Raw genomic sequence first — 19292 nt, 5'->3', positions numbered from 1 at the left:
CAGTGCCGACGCAGCGCACAGTGCGCAAAGGGAACGACCCCCTGCAGTCTCCAGCGAATTGGGCGTGAGGAAAAAATTGATGAAAATTGCCGGCCACGGCCCCCATTCTGAGCCCAGCCCATAATAAATCCCATCCCATCGCAAATCCATGCCAGAGCGCAGAAAAAGCAACGACGCCAGCAGGCGCAAAAAGAAGAAGAGAAGGGAGCGAAAAACCCCCAGCCGTGGAACCCACTGTGACGACGCCCAGGATTTGAATCTGGCCTTCAACAGGACAGCGAGGAAACGAGAGAAAAACTAAAGCCTCGCCCCCCCTCCATCTTAGATCTTGCTTGTGCTTGTCAAAGACCCCCCCCCCCCCCCCCCTCCTCTCCATATCAAACCCCCTCTCTCAACCCCCCAAGGTTCCCCAACGCACACCAGTTTGCCTTTTTTATTTTTTTTTCTCCTTCGTCATTCTGCCCACACCTCCTACCCAGCGCGCACCTCCACGCTTTGCACGCCTCTGCCAGCCCTATTAACGACACCCCCGAACCAGGATTCCGGGTTTGCTCGTCGCTGGAAAAGACGAGGAACCAGATTTCTGGATTTTGCCGGACAAGCAAGAACAGTCCTTGATTGAAAGAATCGGCCGCGCTCGTAGCCAGCGTTGGACGCCGACCGTCGCGATCGACCGATCCGAAAGCCGCGACGGGCGGCTGACGACGACGATTCACGCCCTGCCGCCGCCGGTTGGTGCGATTGCGTTTTCGCGACTCTCCTCGCCATAGTTCCGCCGCGTCGTTTGCTGCTCGCCATCGCCAGCTCATCATGTCTGGCCTGGGCCCGTCCGGGTCCAACGCGCATGGCCTGAGTTTCCCGCAGGCCGGCTTCAGACGCAGCGCGGCCTTCCCCCCGTCGCACGCAAACCAGCCGAACAAGCAGTCGCCGGCGCCCCAGGCCGCCTCGCCGTATCAGTCGCAGGCCTATCCGCAGCAACCGCCGCAGAGCGCGTATGCCCAGCATCAGCACCTCTTCAACACGCCCGCCTCAGTCAACGCAACCGTCGCGAGCGCCTCGTCGCGGGCGCCGAATGTCCATGTGCCAAACGCCATCAACGTGCCGCGCCAGCGGACTGCTCCGCCGCGGCAGCAGATCCAGCCGCAGTCGAACCCGCCGCCGATGCTCTTCCCGGGCTCCATGAATCAGTCCGTCACCCACGACTCCATCCTTTCGCATCAGCAACATCATTCGCAGCATCATCCGCAACAGCATCAGCAGCATCCATCACAGCAAGCATTGGGCGGCCATCCGGGCCACGCGCAGCAGCAGCAGCAGCACCATCAGCAGCAGCAGGCTCAGCAAGCAGTTCAGCAGCATCAACAGCAGCAGCAGGCCGTACAGCAGCAGCATCAGCAGGCCCAGCAGGCAGCTCAGCAGCATCACTCTCAGCAGCAGCAACCACATCATCCTGCTTATGCTCAGCATCAGCAGGCACATCAGACTCATCCCTCCCACCCAGGACATCAAGCGCATCAGGTTCAGCAGGTTCAGCAGGTTCAGCAGGTTCAGCAGGTTCAGCAGGTTCAGCAGCAAGCACACCAGGCCCAGCAGCATCAACAAGAACAACTCCACCATGTACAACACTCTCGCTCCCAGCAACAGGCAGCGCAACAACAACAGCAGCAACAGCAGCAACAGCAACAACAGGCGGCACAACAACAGCAGCAGCAGCAGCAATCTTCGCGACAGCAGCTACAACTGCCTCAAGCTCAGACTCAGCAGCCGGTGCAGCAACAGGTAGCCCAGCCGGTTCAGCAACAAGTGCAACACCAGGTGCAACACCAGCAGCACCAACAGCACCAAGCTCAAGCTCAAGCGCAGGCCCAGGCTCAGGCACACCAACAGCAGCAGCAGCATCACCAGCAGCAGCAACAACAGCAACAGGCAGCGCAACAGCAGCAGCAGCAGCAACAGCAACAACAAATGCGAGCTGCTGCAGCTCAGCAATCACCTATTCCCCAACAGCAACAGGATAGCCATGCAGGAGACGATATAGATATGGACGGTCAGCAAGAGGGCGAGGAAGGGGACAGCACCCTGGCTCCATCCAAACTCATGAACGACTCATTGGCAATCGCCCCCATGGGAGAGATGATGTCACCACCCCCAGAAGGTGGCAGCTACCCAACTCTAGAAGCTGTCCAGAAGGCAGTTTTGCGTTACTGTACCTCGGTGGGCTATGCTATTGTCATTGGTCGATCCAAGAAAACTGTTCCTGGTCTGAAGAAGGTGTTGTTTGTCTGTGATCGAGCTGGCAAGCCACCGAGCCGAGTTAGCCCCGAATTCAGGAAACGAAAGACGTCTTCCAGGAAATGCGACTGTCCATTTGGCTTCTTTGCCATTGAGCAACGGACCCAATGGACTATTCGATACCGACCCGACCCATCGCATTTGCAACACAACCATGGACCGAGCGAGAGCCCGTCTAATCACCCGGCAGCTAGAAAGCTCGACAGCAAGATGGTTGCTGCTGTAAAGCAGCTTAAAGAGAATGGTTAGTATTACATTGCACCTTGCTTGTTTTGAAAGAAAGAAAGAGAAGATGAAGAGAAGATGGAGAGAGGGTGAAGGCATCTTGTTGGATGGAAATTCTCGCTAACCGATCCTATGTATAGGTGCAGGCGTATCTGAAACACTGCAGATTCTCCAAACGGATAATCCTGACTGTCACTTGCTGCCGAGGGACATTTACAATGCTCGGGCGGCCATCAACCGCAATCCGCAGAAAGTGGCTACTGGCCTGGCGGAGAACAGGCCGGCCATATACACCAAGCCGCTGCCATCACCCGAAGACCGAATACGGTCAGACCTACGACGGGAGCTAGCCAAGGCGCGCGAGGATCTGAAGAAGGTGGAAGACGAAAAGCAAAAGGAGATTGATGAGCTTAAGGCTAAGCTGGTGGAAAAGGACAAGATCATTGAAAAATTTGAAATGTTCATTGATATTTGCAACCAGAGGGTCATGGTTCAAAGGGAACGGCTGGCTGGTCATGAAGGTGGCGCGGCAGGTGGAGGCAATCCGACTGGTTAAGACAAGACAGACGCGAGCGCTTACCGTCTACATCTACATCTGCAGCATCATCTGCAGCATCATCTTCATATCTATTCTACCTCTATATCTCTCGCTGCGTCTGTCTGCCCATACCCAACCTCCCTCCTTTCAACCTTCCAAAACTGGCGTACCGGTCTTTGAAATATGCATTGGGAACCCGGAGAGCAGTCGGTCGGTCGTTCCGGTCTACGGAGTACTACTACATACGGAGAGGCGTTTAAGAAACGGTGATGTCGGTTCGTTCCCTTTTTTATGACATTTGTTATCATGCAAGTATATGACGTATGTGTTTTCTTTGGTCTTGTTTCTTATTTCACCTCTTTTTTCATTTGCTTAAGATGAGGAGGATTCGCTTCCAATTCCTGTCGGTCTGGATAGCTACTGAAGCATAAGGCCTGTACGCTTTCCAAGTCATGAGCTCGCTCTTTTTTTTATTTTTTCTTTCCACCCTTTTCTTTTATATCTAAACTTCCTCTCTTTTGCTATCGCCTTTTTCTTTTTATACTGTGTTAGGTCGATTCATAGGGGGCGTCATATTATGTAAAACTGGTCTTTGAGGGTTGTTGAAAGTGGAAGGAAAGGAAGGTTGAAAGCATGGGATTTGTAGGACGCTGGTTGCTTTATGCTGGTAGAATTCTTGTTTTTTTCCCTTCTTTAAACGGTCTCAATGCTCGAATGATGAAATTTGAAGGTTTTTTTTTTTTTTTTGACGCAGTCTTTCTCTTTTTTATATGTTCTCTTTTTTTGCGATCTGACTCGCTCTTTTTATGCTTGATTGAGTGATTTTTAGAAGTGTGATTTTTGGGAGTGAAAACAACAATTGATATAAGTCGTGTTGAATGCCTCTTTTTTCTCTATATACACCCTGATATGTGGCAACGGGTACTATTACCAAAAAGGTGCAGGACCCTGGAAACGTGATACGGAGAATTAAACGTGCCTAGAGGCGTGTGAACGAGGATTCTGGGAAAATAGGATGGCAACGAAAAAGGGGTGGAGTGTTAATATCGGCAGATACACACACTCGCAGATACAAGTCGTTTTTTCTTGAAGAGGAGAAAGTGGCGTGGCGTGGCCGTAGCATTTTTTTCCTCTCTACGACTAATTCTGCATAGGGGTATGTTTGTGTGGTGTCGACTTACCTTACCCGGTATCGATGGCCACCCCTCGTTCCTGTACCTTTCTTTTTTAAAAAATCTTGCTATCTGTGATTTTTTTTTTGTGTTCTCCATTTTTTGGGAGTGGGATGGGGCAAAGGCGGGAGAGGCGTGTGCGGGATGGATATTGGGTGCGAGGGTATTAACGGTTTGTGTGAAGATAGGAGTGCTTGTAGTAGGTGGTATTTGATTCATTTGACTGCGTTTGGTTATGGTTTCTTTGTTTTCTGATGCGTTGATGGGTAGGATGGCATATTTGCTTTACATTGATTGATGGTGGTTAACCGGTAGGTAGCTGGGTGGGTGTGGTTTGGATGGGTTACTGGGGGGAACTTTTTGGCTTGGAACTGAGTTAATAGGAAAAGGATCACTCAGAATTGATCTAGAATAAAAAAGGAAAATAATGAAAATATTAAAGATGCAAGATGATACCAGTTACGAACTTGGGCTACGTAGAAAAAGTGTGTAGGACGTAGCTGATGATAGATGTCATGGGTGCTGCAGGCAAACCCCTCCCACTCGGTATTATGAGGGAGGTGAGACATTATTACTGCTGCTAGCTGCCGTAGACGATAATGCATCAGTGATACTCGCTGCTGAAACAGCTGCAGCTCAAACAGGTAGGTCAAGGTGTGGCTGCTACAAGCTACGGCCTATGGCGAGCTGCGTGTACCTCTCTAGCCACAGCCTCTCTAAATCAACACCTCGACACAAAGCCAATACAGTACCTGCTGCTTCCCCTCCTTTGCAGTGGGCACAATAACAAAAACAAACATCAACGCCTCGTTCTAGGCCAATCAGGCACGGATCGCTGGCGTTTCCCCTCCTCGTCCAGCTACCGTCTTTTTTTTTTTTTTTTTTCCAGCGCCCACCCCCATCTGGAGAAAAATACAGTGCTGCGCTGGCTGGCTGGGATGGGACACATGACAATTGAACCAGAAGCTGGGAGCGCGACAAGGGTCCAGTCCGTTTGGGGTCGCGTAACTTGCCCCGGGCCATTTTAGCTCGTTCCTGTCAGGTCTGTACTTGGGCCGTAGCTCGTGCTGCTGTCTGGAAGAATGTACCTCATGTGGATATGCTCCATTGCCGTAGTGCAACATAGTCTGCGATAGCACTTTGTGTGTCTGTTTTGATGCGGTGTGCCTCCTATTTTCGTTTCCAGACGACGTTTCCATTTAATAAATTGACTGTTTGATGCATTTTCTTCTCCCCCGGAGTGCAAAACCTCTACCCTGTTTGCCTGAGATAGATCGAGGGACCCCGGAAACAGCCCCTAGAGCTCATCTTTGGTAGCGCACAGTACTTGCGAGTACCTGCTAACTTCAAGTCACCACAAACTACATACCGCAGACCGCTGCTACTGCGACTAACTAACGTGCATCGGCGCCACGCCTGCATCTCTCTCCTGTAAAATCCCCTTGTTTTGTACGACCTCTGCGAGAGCTCCGACCACTACGAGAACAGCATCTTCTACTCACCTTGTCCTGACTGTCGAGCATCATCCCTCTTTTTTTTTTTCTGTGCCTCGCCCCTCTCTCTTCCGACCCCTGGCGAACATCCATTAGCCACCGACCGAATCGAGGCCCCACCATACCTCGAAACCTATCACGAACCTGACGACTCTGGAGATGACCGGCTTCTCGACCTAGAAGCTTGCTTGTTCCCTTCTTTTTCCTTTCCTCTTCTTCTCCCCCCTCCGTAGACATTTCCCGCCATGGAAGTGTCTTCGGTCAGCGTCCCGAGCTCGAGCCTCGGCGGCGCCACCAACGGCAACGGCGCCTCCATACCGGCCCCCTCGTCGCCCACACCGACGCCGACGCCCTTCCCGACCATCGAGCCCGAACGCGTGGTCGACCACCTTGCCGCCATCTGCGAGATTGCCCTTGGCGCATCGCGGGCTGATCTCGAGCTTCCCGGCAACCTGCTGCACAAGGCGTCGTACGGCGAGACCATTTCGCGGTGCACGCGCTTCGCCAACGATACCCTCAATGTTTTGTATATCCAGAAAGATGTGGTGCAGTCTGGGGCGCTGGAGAATGGCAATGAGAATGGAGAGTCGATTGGGCATCCTAGCATTGATGCTGCTGGTGAGGATTTCTGTATTTTCTCTCTCCCCCCGCACATACTCCTCCCCTTTTCCTTATCTCTCACTTTGGGTGGTGATTTGGGTTGAACTGACATGGACTGATAGCTCCCACTACCTACGACTACACTCTCTCGACCGAAATCACCTCAACACCCACCACCGTCGCTACTTTGATTTTGCTCAAGGCATCGCAAGCTATCGATTCTTCACGTCCTCTTACTTCGCAGATATTCATTACTAATTTACCCGGTCCCGCCTCCCTTAATGCCGCCTCGGGAGAGCAGGGCGTTGCGCTCTCCCCGTGGGAGGTGCTTCATTCCCAAGTGCACCATGCTTTGGTGCCATACTTCGATGCAAACAGCAAGAGCCAGCAGCTTGCCAATGGGTCAAGGGGCCGAGACGTCGATGCAAAGACGGGCATTCCCGTTACGAAGAAGCGATTGAACGACCTGGAGCTCAGTCTGCTTCATCTGCAGCAGAACGTTGATATTCCCGAGATTTCCTTGGCGTTCCACTCGCTTATTCAGAATGTTCTCGATGACGCCGAAGTCACGGAGACGAAGCCTTCTATGGAGGCTATTCCGAAGAACCTTCTCCAGGACAGCAGCTTCCTCAACAAGCTGCAGGCAAACGTCAACACCTGGATCAAGTCCATCCAAGGTATCACCAAGCTGACAAAGGAAACTTCGTCGAATGCCGTTCAAGAATTCAGCACAGCCAGCCAAGAAGTCAACTTTTGGTTGTCTATGGAGTCTGCGTTGGAGGGAATCGAGGACCAGCTTAGGAGTGAAGGTGTCCTCTTGACCCTCGATGTTTTGAAGCATGCAAAGCGTTTCCAGGCTACCGTCAGTTTCGTAGCTGATACAGGCCTGAAAGAAGCCAAGGAAAAGGCACAGAAATACAACCAGCTGATGCGCGACTTCCCGCTCGACGAGCTGCTGTCCGCCCCATCTCTGCTCAAGGTCGAGGAAGCCATCACTCAGATCTTTGCTCATTTGATGAAGAAGCTGAGAGTGTGCCCGTATCCGATCAGGAGAGCTCTGAGCTTGGCTCAAGCTATTTCGGCGGATTTGAACGATGTGCTCCTTCGCCTACTTCCCGGCGTTGAGCTTGTCAACTTGGGCTACCCAGAGTTTCAGAATGTCATGCGCACATGCGACAGCATTTTCGCCGCTTGGGAGGACAATATCAAAGAATTTACGCACTTGGCCCGTATGCTCATTATTCGCAGAAACGAGAAGCGAATCCCCATCAACGTGGAGAAGAATCACTCCGAGCTTGAGTCGCGAATCAAGTACGTCAGCGCTTTCCGAGACAACCACGAGCAGCTGCAGAGGACCATTGTCAACGTTTTGGGACCCAAGGCTATCATTCCCGGTGTTGTTACAGAGATCACCTCTTCCTCCCCTACTACTGCCGGTGCTGTTATTGAGGAGATGGGCGACGTAGATGCTGTTGAGGAAGTCAAGCGAGCTTGGGAGGCCCTGCAGAATGTCGACCTCCTGGATGTGACAGACCAAGGAAAAGAGCGGTGGGCTCAAGCCGAGAATCTGTACAACGAACGCACGACGAGAGTCGAAAACTCCATCATTGCCAGATTACGAGACCGTCTGGCCACGGCCAAAACTGCCAATGAAATGTTCCGAGTCTTCTCCAAGTTCAACGCCCTGTTTGTGCGCCCCAAGATTCGTGGTGCCATCCAGGAGTATCAGAACCAGTTGATGGATCATGTGAAGCAGGCTATCAATGGCTTACACGAGAGATTCAAGCAGCAGTATGGCCATTCCGAGGCCCATGCCATGGCGCAGCTTCGCGATCTTCCGCCTGTCTCAGGTGCGATCATCTGGGCTCGCCAGATTGAACTTCAGTTGGACGGTTATATGAAGAAGGTCGAGGCTGTTCTCGGTCCCGACTGGACTCTGCATGCTGAAGGCCACAAGCTTCGAGAAGAGAGCGAGCTGTTCAAGAATAAATTAGACACCGGAAGGATATACGACGCATGGTTGGCTGATGCTAATCGACGAAAAATCTCCATTGCTGGACAACTCTTCAACATCAACCGAGTGAGATCTGCAGGCGGCATTCTCGAGCTGAATGTCAACTTTGATCCTCAGATTATTACCTTGTTCAAGGAGACCCGAAATCTGACCTGGCAATCTTACCTCGTCCCCCATGCGGTTACTACAGTATCCAAGGACGCGAAGAGGGTATATCCGTACGCTGTTAGCTTGATGGAGGGTGTCCGAACTCTGTCTCAGACGCTGCGACAGGTATCTGAAATGGGCGAGGAAGCCATTCTCCTCAACGGGTACAAGAACGAGGTTTACAAGCTTATTGCCGACGGTGTCCCATTAAGATGGGAGTCCTTTGTCAACTCACACGAGCTCTTCTATGCCGACCAGAGACAGATTCGGCCCCTGCTTCCTGGAAGTACCGGCTTTGGCCAGGCCAAAAACACCGAGAGCAAGCATGGTATGTTCATCTGGGGCTTCGCAGCGGCTGTTTCAGTGCTTCAGTCAAAGACAGCTTCGCTTAGCTCCATCTACGCCACCATTGAGCAGGCTCTGAAAGACCTCAGCACTTGCCCTTACGATGCTGCGGCTTTCCAAGCTCATCTCGACACCATCCAAGCTGCTGTTGATCAGCTTAACTTGGAGCAGTATGCCAACCTTGACTTTTGGGTACGTGGTGTAAACCACAAGGTTCAAACTATCCTGCTTGAGCGTCTCTCCACTGCGGTTCAGGCATGGATTGCTGCCTTTGAGGAAGATGTCCCGGCAGATGACAGACGCAAACTGTCCAAGGACGATGAAAAGGATGGACCGACCATGAAGCGACTTATCCTGGAGATTACCATGCGCAACCAAGTTATTTACCTTGATCCCCCGTTGGAATACGCCAGAGCAAGCTGGTTCCTTCACCTCCATGACTGGCTGGGCATTGTTTGTAACCTGCGCAAGATCAAGGCTACTCGATACCAGATGAGCCTCAGCACTGAGACTCAAGAGGAAGCCCGCTTTACTGATCTGCCTTCTCACTGCGCCGATATGCTTCACAGCGTTTACGTGTCCGTTGAGAAGAAGCTTAGAGAAGTTAGCATTTATGTGGACAAGTGGCTCCAGTTTCAGTCCCTCTGGGATCTCCAGTCTGACCAGGTCTATGATATGCTTGGTGATCATCTTCCTAGGTGGCTCGAGTGTCTCCAAGACATTCGAAAGGTGCGAACGACTTTTGATACGCAAGAAGTCAGCCGCTCGTTTGGCCACATCACCATCGATTATGATCAAGTTCAGACCAAGGTCAATGCCAAATACGATCAGTGGCAGCAAGAGATCCTCATGAAGTTTGCCAATCGACTGGGCAACCGAATGCGTGATATCAATGCCGATATCGAGAAGGCGCGAAAGAACCTCGAAGGCCAGAGCTCAGACACCTCATCTACTGCGGCGGCCGTCCAGTTCATCACAGCAGTTCAGAGCTGTCGACGCAATGCCAAGCTGTGGGCACCAGAGATTGACATGTTCCGCCAGGGACAGTCTACTTTGGTAAGACAGCGCTACCCATTCCCTAATGATTGGCTTCACATTGAGCAGATTGAGAGCCAATGGGAAGCCCTCAAGGAAATCTTGGAGAAGAAGTCCAAGATTATGGAGGAGCAGTCTGACGCCATGCGAGCCAACATTATTGCTCAAGATAAGATTATCAACGAGCGTATTGCAGAGATTGTGGCGCAGTGGAACGAGGAGAAGCCTGTTTCGGGAACAATCCAGCCCGATGTTGCTTCTGCAACATTGACAACTTTCGAAACTCGCATTACGGCCTTGCAAGAGGAGTTCCAGCAGGTCATGAAGGCAAGAGAAGCTCTCGATATTCCTGGTAACAATGACAGTATCTTGGAGGTCACTTTGGAGGAAGTTCGTGATTTCCGATCCGTCTGGTCCAACCTTTCTACTATTTGGACTAGTCTCAACGAGACTCGAGATATGCTGTGGACTGCCGTTCAGCCCAGAAAGATTCGCCAAAAGGTGGACGATCTGATCAAGAGCACAAAGGATATGCCGAGTAGAATGAGGCAGTACGCCGCTTTTGAACACGTCCAGGGAGTTTTGCGTGGATTCCTCAAGGTCAACAACATCTTGTCTGATTTGAAGTCCGATGCCATTCGTGAGCGTCACTGGCACAAAATTTACAAGCAGATTAAACCCCAGAAGCGCTTTTCACCTAGCTCCATGACCCTTGGTGATGTTTGGGATCTTAATCTCACTGCCACCGAAATCATTGTCAAGGACATTATTGCCCAGGCTCAAGGTGAAATGGCTCTTGAAGAGTTCCTTAAGCAAGTTCGTGAAACTTGGCAAAACTACGCTCTCGAGATGGTCAACTATCAGAATAAGTGTAGGCTTATCCGTGGTTGGGACGACCTGTTTGCCAAGTGCAGCGAGAACTTGAACTCTCTTCAGGCTATGAAGCACTCGCCTTACTACAAGGAATTCGAAGAAGATGCGGTGGCTTGGGAAGATAAGCTGAACCGTGTTCATGTGCTCTTTGATGTCTGGATTGATGTGCAGCGTCAGTGGGTTTACCTGGAGGGTGTCTTTACCGGAAATGCTGATATTAAGCACCTCCTCCCTATCGAGTCTGGTCGTTTCCAGAACATCAACAGCGAATTTTTGGCCGTTATGAAGAAGGCTAACAAGACGCCTTACGTTCTCGATGTGCTGAACATTCCCAATGCTCAAAAGTCCCTGGAGCGTTTGGCAGAAATGTTGAACAAGATCCAAAAGGCCCTTGGTGAATATCTGGAGAAGGAACGTGTCTCTTTCCCTCGATTCTACTTTGTTGGTGACGAAGACTTGTTGGAGATGATTGGTAACAGCAACGATACACTGCGTATTGCCAAGCACTTCAAGAAGATGTTTGCTGGATTGGCAGGCCTCGTCATGGATGACGAAGGAGTCATCTCTGGTTTTACCTCCAAAGAGGACGAGACTGTTATGTTGAACAAAGAGATTTCTTTGCAAAAAACACCCAGGATCAATGACTGGCTTGCTCTATTGGAGAGTGGAATGAAGCAGACGCTTGCAGAGCTGTTGGCCAAGGCTGTGGAAGAATACACTCCCATTTTCGAATCTGACAACATTGATCGAGAGGCTCTCATGACTTTCATGGATGCATTCCCCAGTCAGATCGTTGTTCTCGCCACCCAGGCTGTCTGGACGACAGCTGTTGATGCATCGCTTACTTCAGGCGGCCAAACGCTGCAAACCCTCTTCGAACGCGAAGTCCAGGTTCTTCGTGTCCTTGCGGAGACTGTCTTGGGAGATCTCGAGGTTCTCCAGCGCAAGACGTGCGAACAGCTGATTACAGAATGCGTTCACCAGCGAGACACTATTGAGAAGCTGGTCAATGCAAAGGCCGATTCGCCTAGTCACTACCTTTGGCAACTTCAGATGCGCTATGTCTATACCCCAGATGGACCCTTCCTCAACCGCTTATACATTAAGATGGCCAACGCGAAGCTCAACTACGGCTTCGAGTATCTCGGTGTTCCCGATCGTCTCGTTCGAACTCCCCTTACTGACAGATGTTTCCTTACGCTCACTCAAGCCCTCTGCCAACGTCTTGGGGGTTCGCCGTACGGTCCTGCCGGTACAGGAAAGACAGAATCCGTCAAAGCTCTGGGTGTCCAGCTCGGAAGATTTACTCTTGTCTTCTGCTGTGACGACACTTTTGATTTCCAGGCCATGGGTCGTATTTTCTTGGGTATTTGCCAGGTTGGTGCTTGGGGCTGTTTCGACGAGTTTAACCGTCTCGAAGAGAGAATCTTGTCTGCTGTTTCGCAGCAGATTCAGAACATTCAGCTCGGTCTGAAGCAAGGAGCTGAGAACGACAAGTCACAAATTGAGCTTGTTGGCCGACAGCTTCGTGTCAACGAGAACACGGGTATCTTCATTACCATGAACCCCGGTTATGCTGGTCGTTCCAACCTGCCTGACAACTTGAAGAAGCTTTTCCGAAGTGTTGCCATGTCCAAGCCCGACAAGGAGCTCATTGCCGAAGTCATGCTGTACTCACAAGGTTTCGGCCAAGCCAAGCGCCTCTCGAAGCAGACAGTGCCCTTCTTCGACAAGTGTTCAAAGGAGCTGTCGAAACAAGCGCATTACGATTTCGGTCTTCGTGCGTTGAAGAGTGTTTTGGTTAGCTCTGGTGGTCTCAAGCGTGCTCGTTTGGGCGATGGCGACCTCGGTGTTGAAGAGATTGTCGAGCCTGAAATCCTCGTGCAGAGTATTCGCGAGACAATTGCGCCGAAGCTGATCAAATCAGATGTTGATATAATGATCAATATCGAAGAGGACTGCTTCCCTGGTGTCAAGTATGTGCCTGCTAACCTTGTTGCCCTCGAGGAGGCTATTCGTACACTTGCCGCTGAGCGCCATCTCGTCGTCACTGATCTCTGGATGACCAAGGTTCTTCAACTGTACCAGATTCAAAAGATTCACCATGGTGTTATGATGGTTGGTAATTCTGGTACCGGAAAGTCTGCTGCTTGGAGACTGTTGCTTGATGCTCTGCAAAAGGTCGAGAATGTCGAAGGTGTTTCACACGTTATTGACTCCAAGGTCATGTCCAAGGAGGCCCTCTATGGTAACCTGGATTCCACTACACGAGAGTGGACGGACGGTCTCTTCACCAGCATTCTCCGTAAAATTGTGGACAACCTTCGTGGTGAAGACTCCAAGAGGCACTGGATTGTCTTTGATGGTGATGTTGATCCTGAATGGGTTGAAAACTTGAACAGTGTGCTTGACGACAACAAGCTGCTAACCTTGCCCAACGGAGAGCGTCTCAACTTGCCGTCCAATGTCCGAATCATGTTTGAAGTCGAAACGTTGAAGTATGCAACACTCGCCACTGTCAGTCGATGTGGTATGGTTTGGTTCAGTGAGGATACCGTTACACCGAACATGATGGTTACCAACTACATTGAGACTCTCCGCAGCGTTCCCTTTGAGGATTTGGACGAGGATAATGTTGCCACAGGCCAAAGCCCAGCCAAGACACTGGCTGTTCAGGCTCAAGTTGCTGATATGCTTAATGGCTACCTAACTGAAGAAGACTTTGTCAACCAGGCTCTGGAGCGTGCTCTGAAATACAACCACATCATGGAATTTACAGTCGCACGTGTTCTCAACACTTTGTTCTCGCTATTGAACAAGGCCTGCCGAGACATTATCGAATACAACGGACAACACGCCGACTTTGCTCTCGAGTATGACCAAATCGAGGGCTTCATGGCGAAGAAGCTGCTTCTTGCGCTGGTCTGGGCCCTTACGGGAGACTGTCCGCTCGGTGATCGAAAGTTATTTGGTGACGATATCTGCGCCTTTGCCAACTTTGGTTCGCCGCCTCTGGATGGTACTAGTTCGCTTATTGACTTTGACGTCGCATTACCACAAGGTGAGTGGACGCCATGGCAAAACCAGGTACCTACCATCGAGGTCAACACACACTCCATCATTCAAACCGATGTGGTCATCCCAACTTTAGATACTGTGCGCCATGAAGACGTTCTCTACTCTTGGCTGGCTGAGCATAAGCCGTTGCTGCTTTGCGGTCCTCCTGGTTCCGGTAAAACAATGACACTTTTCAGTGCTCTTCGCAAGCTGCCGAACATGGAGGTTGTTGGTCTCAACTTTTCCAGTGCCACGACACCTGATCTGTTGATCAAGACATTCGAACAGTACTGCGAGTACAAGAAGACACTCAACGGTGTCATGCTGTCTCCTACCCAGATTGGTCGCTGGTTGGTCATCTTCTGTGATGAAATCAATCTTCCGGCCCCCGACAAGTATGGTACTCAACGAGCCATCTCATTTTTGCGTCAACTTGTTGAGCACAACGGCTTCTGGCGAACTTCTGACAAGTCATGGGTCACTCTCGACCGTATCCAGTTCGTTGGAGCTTGTAACCCGCCTACCGATGCTGGACGTACGCCCATGGGTGCCAGATTCCTTCGCCATGCTCCTCTTGTTATGGTGGATTACCCAGGCGAGCTCTCTCTTAACCAGATTTATGGTACATTTAATGCAGCTGTGCTCAAGATTATTCCGTCTCTGCGTGGTTACGCCGAGTCAGTCACTCATGCCATGGTCCGCTTCTACTTGGAATCCCAGCAGAGGTTCACGCCTAAGATCCAGCCTCATTACGTATACAGTCCTCGTGAACTTACTCGTTGGGTTCGTGGTGTGTATGAGGCGATTAAACCCCTCGAAGCGTTATCACTGGAAGGTCTCATTCGTATCTGGGCCCACGAAGCGCTGCGACTCTTCCAAGATCGTCTTGTGAACGAGGAGGAGCGCAACTGGACTGAAGAGGCTGTTCGTCGCATTGCTCTTGAATACTTCCCCACTATGGACGAAGAAAAGGCTCTTGGCGGTCCTATCCTGTACTCTAACTGGCTGTCAAAGAACTATGTTCCTGTTGATCGAGAGCAGCTGAGAGACTTTGTGTCTGCTCGACTCAAGACGTTCTGCGAAGAAGAAGTTGATGTTCCACTTATTCTCTTTAACGATGTGTTGGAGCATGTCTTGCGTATTGATCGTGTCTTCCGACAGCCACAGGGTCACTTGATTCTCATTGGTGTCAGCGGCTCTGGAAAGACTACACTGTCGCGCTTTGTGGCCTGGATGAACGGTCTCAAGGTGTTCCAAATCAAGGTCCACGGCAAATACTCAGGAGAAGACTTTGACGAGGACTTGCGTGATGTCCTAAGGCGATGTGGTTGCAAGGGCGAGAAGATTTGTTTCATCATGGACGAGGCCAACGTCTTGGACTCTGGATTCTTGGAACGTATGAATACCTTACTTGCCAATGCTGAGGTGCCTGGTCTCTTTGAGGGAGATGAGTATGTCGCCTTGATGACGGCTTGCAAAGAAGGTGCTCAGCGACAGAACTTGCATCTGGACTCACCAGAAGAGCTGTACAAGTGGTTTACTCAGCAGATTGTCAATAACCTGCACGTCGTCTTTACCATGAACCCGCCCGAAGGGGGTCTTGGAGGAAAGGCCGCCACCAGTCCGGCCTTGTTCAACAGATGTGTGCTGAACTGGTTTGGAGATTGGTCAGACCAGGCGTTGTTCCAGGTTGGCCACGAACTCACGCACTCTATCGATTTGGATAAGAGCAATTTCAACGCCCCTGATACAATCCCGGTGGCTTACCGCGGCCTGCAGCTCCCGCCGTCGCATCGTGAGACGGTTGTGAACTCGATGGTGTATATCCACCACTCTCTGCATCGGTACAACCAGAAGCTACTGAAGCAGCAAGGCAAGCTCACATTCTTGACTCCACGCCACTACTTGGACTTTGTTACGCAGTACGTCAAATTGTATAACGAAAAACGAGAAGATCTAGAGGAGCAGCAGAGACATTTGAATGTTGGTCTTGAGAAATTGAGAGATACTGTAGACAAGGTTCGCGATTTGCGTACTAGTCTTGCAGAGAAGAAGGCGCAGCTCGAACAGAAAGATGCAGAGGCAAACGAGAAGCTGCAGCGAATGGTCGCAGACCAGCGAGAGGCAGAACAGAGGAAGACTACTTCTTTGGAGATTCAGACGGCATTGGAGAAGCAGGAGGCAGAGGTGGCAATGCGGAAGAAGGTTGTGTTGGAGGACTTGGCAAAGGCGGAACCAGCCGTTGAAGAGGCCAAGGCAAGTGTCCAGAGCATTAAGCGACAGCATTTGGTCGAAGTACGAGGCATGTCCAACCCTCCTCAGAGTGTCAGGCTTGCACTGGATGCGGTTTGCGCTTTGCTCGGACACAAGATCAATGACTGGAAGGCGGTACAAGCGGTTGTTCGAAAAGAAGACTTTATTGCCAGCATCATCATGTTTGACAATGGAAAGCAGATGACCAAGGGATTGAGAAACAGGATGCGCAACGATTTCCTGTCGAACCCGGAGTTTACTTTCGAAAAGGTTAACCACGCTTCCAGGGCTTGTGGTCCCCTTGTCCAGTGGGTTATCGCCCAGGTCAGCTATTCAGAGATTTTGGACCGCGTTGGACCTCTCAGGGAAGAAGTTGCGCAGTTGGAAGAGCAGGCACTCGAGACAAAGGCCAACGCCATGGCCGTAGAGAAGAATATTGCAGAGCTTGAGGCCAGCATCAATACTTACAAGACTGAGTATGCCACTCTCATCAGCGAAACTCAGGCCATCAAGGCCGAGATGTCAAAGGTGCAGTTCAAGGTCGACCGAAGTGTCAGGCTTCTCGACAGCTTGTCTTCTGAGAGAGGTCGTTGGGAGGAAGGAAGCAAGTCGTTCGAGACCCAGATCAGCACACTTGTGGGAGATGTTCTCGTCGCTTCGGCATTCTTGGCTTACAGCGGTCTGTATGATCAGACGTTCCGAAAGAATATGATTGATGACTGGTATCATCAACTAGACCTGTCTGGTGTCCAGTTCAAGTCTCCCAACCCGGTGACGGAGTACCTGTCTAGCGCGGATGAGAGACTTGGATGGCAAGAAAATACACTGCCAGTTGATGACTTGTGCACAGAGAATGCCATTATTCTCAAGCGCTTCAACCGATACCCTCTCATCATCGATCCATCTGGAAGAGTTACCGAGTTTTTGCAGAAGGAGTGCAAGGACCGTCGCTTGACAGTCACTAGCTTTTTGGACGATACTTTTACCAAACAGCTTGAGAGTTCTCTGCGATTCGGTAACCCTATTCTTATCCAGGACGCTGAGCATCTGGATCCTATTCTCAACCACGTCTTGAACAAGGAATACCAGCGAACTGGTGGCCGTGTTCTCATTCAGCTCGGCAAGCAAGACATTGACTTTTCGCCATCGTTCAAGCTCTATCTTTCTACTAGAGATCCATCGGCTACTTTCGCGCCAGATATTTGCAGTCGCACCACGTTTGTCAACTTTACTGTTACTCAGAGCAGTCTCCAGACCCAGTCACTTAACGATGTGCTCAAATCGGAGCGTCCTGACGTTGATGAGCGACGTTCTAATCTCATCAAACTGCAAGGCGAGTTCAAGGTCCATCTTCGACAGCTTGAGAAGCAGTTGCTGCAGGCTCTCAATGAGTCTCGCGGTAATATTCTGGACGACGACAAGGTTATTGAAACTCTGGAGACACTGAAGACGGAGGCGGCAGAAATCTCAGACAAGATGCGCAACACGGAAGGCGTCATGGCCGAAGTGGAAGAGATTACGCAACAATACAGCGTCATTGCCAAGTCTTGCAGTGCTGTGTTTTCCGTCTTGGAGCAATTGCACTACATCAACCACTTTTACCAGTTTTCGCTGCAGTACTTCTTGGACATTTTCCAATCGGTGCTGCGAGGGAACAAAAATCTGGCCAAGGAGACCAACCACAACGTTCGCCGAGATATTATTGTCAAGGATCTATTTGTCAATACATTCAAGAGGACGGCACTTGGCTTGCTTCAGAAGGACCGCATCACTCTAGCTATGCTTCTTGCTCAAGCATCGCCCTACAAGATGGACAAGTCTATGATTGATGTGATTCTTGATGACCGAATCGCTGGCACTGATCTCTCTTCTCACCCAGAATCCAAGGAGGCTGCTTTCCAGGATGCCAGAAAGCTTAGCATACTGAAGGAGAAGCTCGATGCTGTTCCAAGCAGCGATTGGGAGGGATTCCTTACTGAAGAGGTGGCCGAGAGTGTAGTGCCCATGGTTTGGGAGGAAGGTACTACGGGCATGGACCGGGCTCTGTACTCTCTCTTGCTTGTTAAGCTTTTCCGTATGGATCGCTTTGTGCCTGCGGCTGAGCGCTTCGCTACGCTTGTCTTTGGCGCCGACACGTTTGATATTGTGGAGGATCTGAAGGAGACGGTCAGCCAAGTTTCTGCCAGCCTCCCTATCGCCCTAGTGTCTAGCCCTGGTTTCGATGCCAGTTACAAGGTAGACAATCTTGTGCAGAGATCGGGCGTTCGCTGCACGAACATTGCCATGGGTTCCAACGAAGGTCTGGCCAGCGCCGACAAGGCCGTCAGCAGTGCAGCAGAGACGGGATCGTGGGTTCTCATCAAGAACGTGCACTTGGCGCCAACTTGGCTACAGAGTCTCGAGAAGCGCATGGAGTCACTCAACCCGCATAGCGACTTCCGCCTGTTCCTTTCGATGGAGTCGAGTCCCAAGATTCCCGTGAACTTGCTCCGTGCCTCGCGCGTGCTCATGTATGAACAGCCGGCGGGTGTGCGAGCGAATATGAAGGATTCGATGTCCTCGCTGTCGACACGCGCGGTTAAGAGCCCCGTGGAGAGGACGAGGCTGTACTTGTTGGTTTCCTTCCTACATGCGGTTGTACAGGAGAGATTGCGATATGCACCAAGTCTTGGTTGGAAGGGGTTCTGGGAGTTTAATGATAGCGATGTAAGGATTCCTCTTTTCCCTTTTTTAATAGTATTTTACTGACTGATGGTGATAGTACGAATGCTGTGCGTTCATTGTTGACGTTTGGATTGAGACCGTTGCTGGCAATCGAACCAACATTGCGCCACAGAACATTCCATGGGAAATGCTACGCTATCTAGTTACGGAGACGTATGGTGGCAAGATTGACGACGAGGGCGACTTTAAACTGCTTAATCAACTGGTTACATCAATCCTCACACCAGCTGCCTACGATACTGACCACAAGCTGGTTGAGGGACCTGATGAACTCCTCGTCCCGTCTGGCACTGGTCTACAAGACTTCAATGCCTGGATACATAAACTTCCTGAGCGTGAACCTCCTACATACCTTGGCCTGCCGGCGAATGCAGAGAAACTGCTACTGGTTGGTCTGGGTAGAAGCTTGGTTGAGAACCTCCGCAAGGTGACGGGACTGTTGGATGAGAATGAGAGACTTGTGACGGATTCATGACATGGATAGATGATGATGATGAAATGAATTGAGGCTTCAGGGTTTTACG

General features: G+C 50.9%; 1 protein-coding gene across 1 annotated transcript; it reads left to right on the top strand.

Annotated features, from left to right (window-relative positions):
* Positions 1–5965: 5965 nt before the first annotated feature.
* GGI43DRAFT_385127 (dynein heavy chain, N-terminal region 1-domain-containing protein) lies at positions 5966–19243 on the top strand (the record flags this gene model as incomplete). The annotated part of the gene is made up of 4 exons (XM_083203606.1): positions 5966–6338; positions 6443–9018; positions 9082–18750; positions 18806–19243. 4 exons carry the CDS (start codon positions 5966–5968, stop codon positions 19241–19243), a joined length of 13056 nt encoding a protein of 4351 aa, XP_083059199.1.
* Between the last annotated feature and the right edge of the window lie 49 nt (positions 19244–19292).

Source organism: Trichoderma evansii (assembly GCF_050947405.1).
Source record: "Trichoderma evansii strain SZMC 28006 chromosome Unknown GGI43scaffold_14, whole genome shotgun sequence".
Lineage (NCBI taxonomy): Eukaryota > Fungi > Ascomycota > Sordariomycetes > Hypocreales > Hypocreaceae > Trichoderma > Trichoderma evansii.
The sequence above is the reverse complement of the archived record's forward strand: the minus strand, read 5'-3'. Positions and strand labels throughout refer to the sequence as shown.